The sequence below is a fragment of the Vigna umbellata genome, chromosome 2, assembly GCF_029865625.1.
Source record: "Vigna umbellata cultivar VRB3 chromosome 2, Vumbellata_1.0, whole genome shotgun sequence".
Lineage (NCBI taxonomy): Eukaryota > Viridiplantae > Streptophyta > Magnoliopsida > Fabales > Fabaceae > Vigna > Vigna umbellata.
The window spans coordinates 24,442,638-24,451,972 of record NC_142166.1 but is presented as its reverse complement, the minus strand read 5'-3'; the positions used below and the strand labels follow the sequence as shown (position 1 = coordinate 24,451,972).

Here is a 9,335-nt window from a genome sequence, read left to right as displayed (position 1 = left end):
GCTTTGCAGCATGTTCTAAGATACATAAAGTACAACCCTTCAAAAGGAGTCTTCTTTGCTGCTGACTTAGACACCCAAATAAAAGCTTTTAGTGATTCTGATTGGGCTACCTGTCCCAACACCAGAAGATCCACCATAGGCTTTTGCATCTTCCTAGGTTCGTCCCTCATCTCTTGGAAGTCGAAGAAACAAAGTACTATTTCGAGATCCTCAACCGAAGTTGAGTATCGAGCTCTCGCTACCATCGTATGTGAGATACAATGGCTTCGCTATCTTCTTCAAGACTTTCACATTCAATCTACTGCTACCACTTCTCTTTACTGTGACAACAACTCTGCTAGGCACATAGCACACAACCAAAGCTTCCACGAGCGGACCAAACACATTGAACCAGACTGTCATGTTGTGAGAGAGAAGATTCAAGCGAAACTTCTGTGTCTCCTCCCTATTCGATCGGAAAAAAAACTTGGCGATGTTTTCACAAAGTTTCCTCACCGTGTTCGTTTCAGATCTATCATCTCCAAGCTTGAATTAGTCAGTATACACCATCCAACTTGAGGAGAGACTATTAGTGCTCTCTGTTTTAGTTTTATTGCTCTCTAACAGCAACAATATGTTATTTAGGTTTGTTATTCTGTTATGGGTTAGGGATTTTCTTTACCAAAATCCCTCTTCTTTCTTCTGTTTTCAGGAACCCTATATCTAGGGTTCTTCCCCCCTTTTCCCTTTTTGGTACAAACAAAAATATATAGAGTTTATGTTCTTACCTTTTTGCTCGTCTTCTTCTTCTTTCTCTGGATCTCTCTTTTCTGTCTCTGCATCTTGCTTTTGGTTTCCCAGAGATCGTGTTGCTGCCATGGAGGTCTCCTAAGTCTTCTGAGCTTCTATTTGCGAGTCTCTCTTCTTGTCTTATCTAATATACCACTTTAATATTCATATCTCATTAGTATTGTGTCTTTCCGGTAAACTTCCTCCTCCTCATTGTCCCAATAGCATAAGGAAAAAAATCCATTTACTTTATTTTTACCAACAAATATTTGGGTATATCATAGCCTTAAATTATAAAAACTAACTCGATATTCATTAAATTACTGAAAACTAATTCAGTCATGTACTAAAAAGATGAAATTTGATAATCCTAGTTTACAGAAAAATAAATAAATGTAGGGTGAATAGATGGTTGGCGTAAGTATGCAACAGTGTTCCGTTTGTGCTTTGTGTTTTAAAAGGTCAACGAAAGGAAGTGGATCAGATTCAGTGGGCAGAAAGGATTTAAATGTTCGCATAGACGTGTGGCTTTAGATTTGGAGCCACACATTCGCCTTTTGCTTTCTTTTTAGGGTTCCAAACATGTGGCAGCGATTAGAGGGTGCCAGATATTTGATTCAACAAAACAATGAAATGTCCCAAAATTGGGATAATAGGACATGCCTGCCTTAATTGTTTCACCGTGTACTTTTGTCCTCTTCCCATTATTGCCTATCTCAAACTCAATTCAGATTTTCTTCTCAAACAACTTCGTAAATCTAGAACTTCCCCACTAAGCATTTCTTTAGTTTTTAAATCGAATAAAATTCATTCTAATTATATTAAAATATATGTGTAGTGCAAAGAATTTATTCCAAACGTAAACTCAACAAATCTTTTGGTTTGTGAACTTAGGATTGGACATTGATTTATGTACCAGTTTGTCAAAATATATTTTGGAAATGTTAAAAAACAGAGCTAACTTAAACTTTTTTTTACTGCCGCTGGGCATGACCGAAAAACAAAAGAAAACAGATGGAATTCTTTAATACCATTACATAAAATAATATACTTTTAAAGGAGTGAATTCGTAAACTACTTATACTGCATAAACCCACACATTTTGATCATTTTTTTAAAAAGCTAAAACTGAATTTCAAATATTTTAAAAAGACAAAAAACCTATTTTACATTTTTGAACCTTCACGTTTCTATCACTAATATTATCAAAACAACATACACAAAAGCTTAAAATAATAATAAAAAAATCCTCATATATCTTTCCTAATTTTAAAGAACCCATACGAGTAAAGCTCACATTAAAATAATAATTTCTTTTAAAAAATAATGAGATATTCTTAGTTATAAAGTCAAAATCATAAATAAAGTTTGAAATTCAAAATTTTGCTTTACAAATATTACACATATGCTATCTTAGCTATTAAATTAATACATAATTTTTGTATTGTCAACAATCTAGACAGAGTTAAAGTAGTCGTTTCCTAAGGAATACAAAATTAATTTTCAACTACTCTTACGAAGACTCTTAAAGATAAAATGCAATGTCCCTGAAAATCTATGTTAATAAAATTAATGTTGAAGGATGTTGTGAATTTAATTTTCCATTTGGGGGTTGAACATGATCTGCACGAGACGAGTTAGGGTTTCGGACATTGGGTGGTTATTGGTGGTTAACGGCGATATTCACAGTGATGGCTTGATTTTGAGAAAACGAAAATGGTTGTTGGCTAGTGGTCCGACGGGAAGGATGGCAGAGGCGCTACGGTGGAGGTTGACTGCTAAGGTTTCTATGGTGAAGACGTGACAAGAGGCAATGATGTGACTAAGTCTAATTGATCTATTTGTTGTGTTAAGGATCCTGATTATGTAGCTTCACAATGGTCATTTCTCCTTATGGTGGATTGCCACGTAACGTAATCTAAATGAGTCTAAATGAATCTGACTTATAAACGCTGACTAATGAACGTTGACTTATGAACGTAGGAAGGATACGTATAGGAAATTAGGAGGTTTAGCAATAAATGCTGTTTATATGGTCCATTGTTAAAAAAGGAGTGTACTTGTAAAATTGAAGAATGTGTTTAGCTCTCTGCAAATTCAAATAGAGATTAATTTAGACTTTTTGTAACTTTGACATTTTAATTTTACACTTTAAAAAAATAAACTAAAAATAAACTAAGTCAACAAACATTGTAATATCTAAAAATATAACCATGGATGTCAACTATTATCATAAACAATAAAGCCGAGTACAACAGCAAAGTACATAAAAAGCCAAAAAGCTCAATCCCCTCCCCCACACAGAAGAGGCAAAACAAAAAAGAGCTTAAAGCTCCTAGCAGGGTAACAACAATGGTTCCTGAAACCGATTTATTCAGACTACTCATTTTTGAGTGAGCAAGACACTAAGTTCGCAGCTAGAAATAAACATACGGTACTAACGTGTAGACATGCTACCACGAAGTACCCGCTTAAAGAGAGTTCTTGGCAACGTGAACAAGCAGGTCAATCACACGTGAGCTGCAAGACCAGGAACACAGCAGGTATAAGATCTAGCTGAATTAATAAAAGTAATAATGATACAATGATAATAAAGCATAGCATGATTAGATTTTTGGCCAAATTTAATTACTAATTGGGTTAATTAATCGACTAAAAATCTGTTACACGACGCACTACCACTCTGTTGCACTACCACTCTGTTCTACACAAGAAAGGTTTAAGGTGGTTTACCTGTATCCCCACTCATTGTCGTACCACGAGACGAGTTTCACAAAATTTTTGTTCAATGCAATTCCAGCCTTTGCATCAAAAATACTTGATCTGAAACAAAAATAAGACAAAAGGGTTCAGTAACAGGTACATGAATAATGTGAAAAAAAAGATAAGAAAAACTTGGACACTAAGCATCACTACAGCTACCATGTATGAATAATTTCACAACTGTGCCAAAACTTATACCTGCTGTCACCCACAAAGTCGGTGGAGACCACATCATCTTCGGTGTAACCAAGAATTCCCTTCAACTTGCCCTCGGATTCCTCCCTGTAAAAGACAACATTTATATAAGATAGTGCGCAAGGACCAATCCCAAAATGGGCGCACCTCTTGAATTGGATCCCGAATAACAAGAGTCACAAAAATTTGCATAAGATTCAACAACACCACAATATCAATAAGAGTATTCTGCCCTTACTTGATAGCATTTTTAATTTCGTCATAGCTGGCACTCTTCTCCAACCTCACTGTGAGGTCAACAACGGAAACATCCACGGTGGGAACACGGAATGCCATTCCAGTCAATTTTCCATTCAAAGAAGGAAGGACTTTCCCAACAGCCTTGTCACAGAAAAATAAGAATCGTAAAAATCAAAAAGAGGGTTGTCTATACACAATTAAACATCAACCTTATGGCAAAGCCAGAAACACCAAACTATATTGGATGAAATATTCACCTTGGCAGCTCCAGTGCTGCTAGGAATGATGTTAAATGAAGCAGCTCTTCCACCTCTCCAGTCTTTGGCTGATGGTCCATCAACAGTCTTCTGGGTAGCTGGTTTGCAAAACAATAACATAAACCAGACTTAGTAATTAGCATGTATGTGTCAAAACATGCAACAGGAAAACCATTTAGAGAGAGACTCACCGGTGATGGAATGAACTGTGGTCATCAAACCCTCAACAATGCCAAATCTGTCATTAATAACCTGCAAAATTAACCAGACAATATTAAAATTATAATAGTCACAAACCAACAAAATAAAATATGCAAACCTTGGCGAGAGGAGCAAGGCAATTGGTAGTGCAACTGGCATTGGAAATGATATCAAGCTCTGGCTTGTACTCGTGCTCGTTAACACCAACAACAAACATAGGAGCATCCTTGCTGGGGGCAGAAATAATAACCTTCTTAGCACCACCCTGGATTAATAAAAAGACAAACAAAACAAACATTAAATTCCACCTCACTAAATCGCCTAAAAATATAAATCTCAAACAATATTTAAAAAAAAAAAGCAGCAAAATTAGGATACAATGCTTCAAACATAGAACACAGAAAATAACAACGCGTGTAAACAATTACTCAATAGAGTTAAAGGGTAGTGTTGTAAATAGAAACCTTCAAATGTGCGGCGGCCTTGTCCTTATCGGTGAAAACTCCGGTGGACTCAACAATGATATCAGCTCCGGTCGAACCCCATGGGATCTCTTCAGGATTCCTGAGGATTAACAAAAGATTTAACGGCGCGAAGAGACGAACAATTACAACATAAAAATGCAGAGGAAAACAATGAAAGTAATGAAAAAGGGTGAAAAATAGACCTGTGTCCAAAAACAGCTACTGGCTTCTCACCAAAGAGAAGGGTATTGGAGTCCTTCACGGTGACATCGTGATGCTTCCAGCGTCCGTGAACACTGTCGTATTTAAACATGTATGTCTACAGACGCAACCAAACACCGTGAACAACCAGATCTAACGGCTAATAACAATATAGAAACGAAAAACCTTGCCGATCTGAACAGTAATGATGTTATAGTGGTCACAGCGAGGGAGAAGAGAAGGTGTGTACCATGTAATCGGTGGTGATGAAGGGATCGTTAACAGCAACGAGTTCCACATCGTCTCTCTGAAGAGCCACCCTGGCCACCAAACGGCCAATTCTTCCAAATCCTGTTACATTTCAAATAAATAAATTTTAAAAAAAGAAGCGAAAACGAAACAGTGGAAATAGCGTTGAACTGATCTGAAGGAAGAACAAAGGATGAAGATGGTGTACCGTTGATTCCGATCTTGACCTTGCCTGATCCATGAAATTCATTGGAAAACAAATGAAACAAAGAAGAAAAAAGTGAGAAGGCAGAAAACGAAGAGAAGAGAAAAGGCAGTAGGTGTGGTTGTTATTGCATACCCATGAGTGGTTGGTTGGAGTTGAAAGAGAAGAGTTGAGAATGGAAGTGAGTGAGTAAGTGGGGAGTGAGATAGGGTTTTAATAGAAAAGGGAAATGAAAAGTAGTAGGTGGTGGGTGACACCTACAAGACCGGCGTAAGACCCGTGTAAGATTACCTCATTCCATTTTGTGCCATTTCAACGTTCCGCTCTAATTCTTCTTTTATAATTTACTCTAAAATAAGTAAAACTGAGATTAGGTTACCCTTTGCTTCCAATTTAATTACACAAATTTTTAAAATAAATTAATTTATATTATTAAAAATGTTATTTTTTTCTTCTTGTTATTCGTTAATACGAAACCGAATACTCGTAATATTTATTAAAGATAAATTGTGAATTATTTAAGAAAATCTAACAATTTTTTTATAAATAAGATATATTTCACCAAATTATTTAAGCAATATTAATACTGTTATATATAATAAATTTATTGATTTTATTAATAATAGCGTAAAAGTTATGGTTATTGCCGCTTTTAATTAATTCAAAATCTTAATTATTTATCATTATTATTATGCCCGAAAAGGAATCCAAATGCAGGTGTCAAGTAGGAAAAAAATAAATACAAACATGGAAAAGAAAACTAAAGGAAAAAGGTTATTCTGCAAGGGGTTATAACGAGGATGTTGGTTAAGCCGAGCAAGAAAAGAATGAGAAAGAGAGTTTTTGCATGTCTTTACGCTCGAAAGAGAAAGTAAAAGTGAAGAAAATGTGTGTATATTTTTAACGGTTAAATATGTTTTTAGTCCCTTAACTATTAAGCGATTTTGTTTTTCGTCTCTTTTTCAAACTTTGGTACACTTTGATCCCTCTACTTAAGAAAACCATAATTTTTGATCCTCCAAAACAAACGGCGTTAAAAATCAGGTAAGGTGGCTAATGTTTGGCCACGTGGGATGACATGTTTCCTTTCTAACGTTTGCCACGTGTGTTTACATTTTAAACGACATGTGTTCAGTGATTAAATTAGATGATGGAGATTAGGGTTTTTATACTTAGTAAGTATTGGGATTTTGTTATGCGAATCAAAATTGGGGTTGGTAATTGTGTTTTATCTTGAAGGTAAGTCACGATTAGGGTTTGTGCTCCATCAATTTGGTTTAGCGATTGTTGTGGTTCCAGTGTTTGTTGTGCATTGTGTGTGAAAGAAAGACGATTCGAAGAAGGTAATTTTGTTCTTTTCGTTTTGGTTTAGTGTATCTCCATTGCTTGTTGTGCATTGTGTGTGTAAAATTTTCATTTTACAATGTAGGATTAGAAGGGTTTTTGACGTTTCTCTGCATCACATGGGGAAGTTCATGAACAATAAGGGAATAGAATATGTGGGAGGAGAAATACATGTTATAAAAGGAATTGATCCAGACAGGGGGTCTTACTTTGAAGTAGTGAGATTTGTTAGAGAATTCAAGTATGATGTAGAGTTCAAGCTATGGTGGAATGGGTCGAAACAAAAGGCGATGAACAACCTGATAATACTCAATGATGACAGGGAAGCAATGTTCTTGGCTAACTATGTAAAGGCAAATAATGATGAGGTTGAAATCTATGTCCAACATGTGCAACCTAGTCAGCCAGTTGAAGTTAAGTTTCTTAGTTTTGGTGAAGAGGCAGTACACATACAGGAGTGGAGGAAGAGGTAAATATGGGTGATGAAGAAGAGGTTATTGTGGATGAACAACATGTGTATGTTGTTGAAGAAGATGTTATTGTGGATGAAGAAGTTGGTTATGTTGGTGAAGGACATGGTTATGTGGATGAAGAAGATGACACAGTGGATGAAGAAGATGCTTATGTTGGTGGGGTGGAGGGGAATGTGGAAGTAGAAGACGTCCTAATGTATTACCAAGAGGAAGAGGGGAATGTTGGGGCCGAATATGTAGAAAGGGGTGAGGAAGAGGCTTATGCTGATGAAGAAGAGGAAGGGGAAGACGGAAATGTGGTTGATGGCGAAGTGGTGGAAAATGTGGATGATAGTGAAGAGGAAAGAATGACAAATGATGATGATGGGTTTGGGATGAAGGATGAGAGGGTGGAGGAAGAAAGAAGAAATATTAATCCTGTTTTAGAGAGGTGGAGTAGAATGAAAAAGAGGAAGAAAATTGTGAGGAAAAATGTCAGGAGAAGAAACAGTGGTGGTGAGGGGTCATTTATGATTAACAAAGATGTTGGACAACATGAGCATGAGATAAATGAAGATTACAATACAGATGAGTTGTCTTCAAATGTGGATAGTAATGAGGCTGTGAGTGAGAATAGGAGGAAGTTCCAAAGTATAGAGCAAATGATATGACCAAGAGCTTCAAATTTAAATTGGGGATGAAGTTTAAGTCATTGAAAGATTCTAAAAGTGCGCTATAGGAGCATAGCGCTTTAAATGGCAAAGAAGTGAAGTTTGTTAAGAATGATTTGAAGAAAGTGAGGGCAGTTTGTAAAAAGGGATGTGGTTTTGTACTTATGGCTAGCAAGGTAGGAGGTAGGTAGACTTTTAGAGTGAAAACTCTCGTTGGACGTCACAAGTGTGGAAGGGTTTTTGGTAACAAAAGTGCAAGTGTACAATGGATTGCACAAGTATTGGTAGACAAATTTGTAAATGTGGGAGGCATGACAATGAACCAAATCATAGATGAAATAAAAAAGAGTCATTTAGTATTGGAATAACTCCGTGGAAAGCTGGAAGAGCAAAGCAAATTGTTAGGGATTCTTTAGTGGGTGATGGAGAACGACAATATGGTCGTCTTTATGATTATGTGACTGAGTTGTTAAGAGTCAAGGCTTGAACCTTCAAGATTAAGGTCAATCAACCCTAACCCACTTTGCCACCACGGTTTGGGTCATTTTACATGTGTTTAGAGGGCTGTAAAGAGGGGTTCTTAGGTAGTTGCAGGCCATTCATTGGGGTATATGGTTGTCATTTGAAGACAACATATGGAGGTCAGTTGTTAGTGGCAGTGGCAAGAGACCTTAATGACCAATATTTCCCACTAGCTTTTGTTGTTGTTGAAAATGAATGCAAAGAGACATGAAGGTGGTTTTTGACCCTGCTGCTGGGTGATATTGGAGGCATATATTGTCAACGCTGGATCTTTATTTCGGATCAGCAAAAGGTAACTTCAAATTAAACTTTATTTTGTATTTTGATTTGATTATGTATTAAAGGCTACTGTCATTTGTTGGTAGGGATTAATGGCATTATTTGATGAGATTTTGAATGGGATGGAGCACAGGTTGTGTTTAAGGCATTTGTACAACAACTATAAGAAAAAATTTGGTGGAAGACTACTCATTAGAGACCTTATGATGGGGGCTGCCAAGGCAACATACTTTCAAGATTGAAAAACAAAATGAGTGAGTTGAAGATTGTCAATACTGATGCTTATAATTGGTTAATGACAATTCCAACTAAATCTTGGTGTGAACATGCATTTAGTGCTTATCCTAGATGTGATGTGTTGATCAATAATTTGTCTGAGTCATTTAATAGCACAATTTTGCTGGCAAGAGACAAACCTATAATTACTATGATGGAATGGATTAGGTCATATATTATGACTAGGTTTGCAACACTAGAGAAAAAGTGAACACATATCTTGGTGATGTTATGCCTAAACCAAGAAA

At 36.3% G+C, this 9,335-nt stretch overlaps 1 protein-coding gene and 1 pseudogene across 1 annotated transcript; one reads left to right on the top strand and one right to left on the bottom strand.

Annotated features, from left to right (window-relative positions):
- Positions 1-2,966: 2,966 nt before the first annotated feature.
- On the bottom strand, positions 2,967-5,813 carry LOC124824686 (glyceraldehyde-3-phosphate dehydrogenase, cytosolic). The gene is made up of 12 exons (XM_047297162.2): positions 5,679-5,813; positions 5,547-5,570; positions 5,340-5,440; positions 5,092-5,207; positions 4,889-4,988; positions 4,543-4,689; positions 4,415-4,475; positions 4,224-4,321; positions 3,965-4,107; positions 3,730-3,813; positions 3,502-3,591; positions 2,967-3,288 (listed from the first exon to the last, which is right to left on the bottom strand). The coding sequence occupies exons 1-12, from the start codon at positions 5,680-5,682 to the stop codon at positions 3,240-3,242; spliced, it is 1,017 nt and encodes a 338-aa protein (XP_047153118.2). The 5' UTR covers positions 5,683-5,813; the 3' UTR covers positions 2,967-3,239.
- Positions 5,814-7,362: 1,549 nt separating this feature from the next.
- Positions 7,363-8,743, top strand: LOC148203667 (uncharacterized; annotated as a pseudogene).
- The last annotated feature ends 592 nt before the right edge of the window (positions 8,744-9,335 follow it).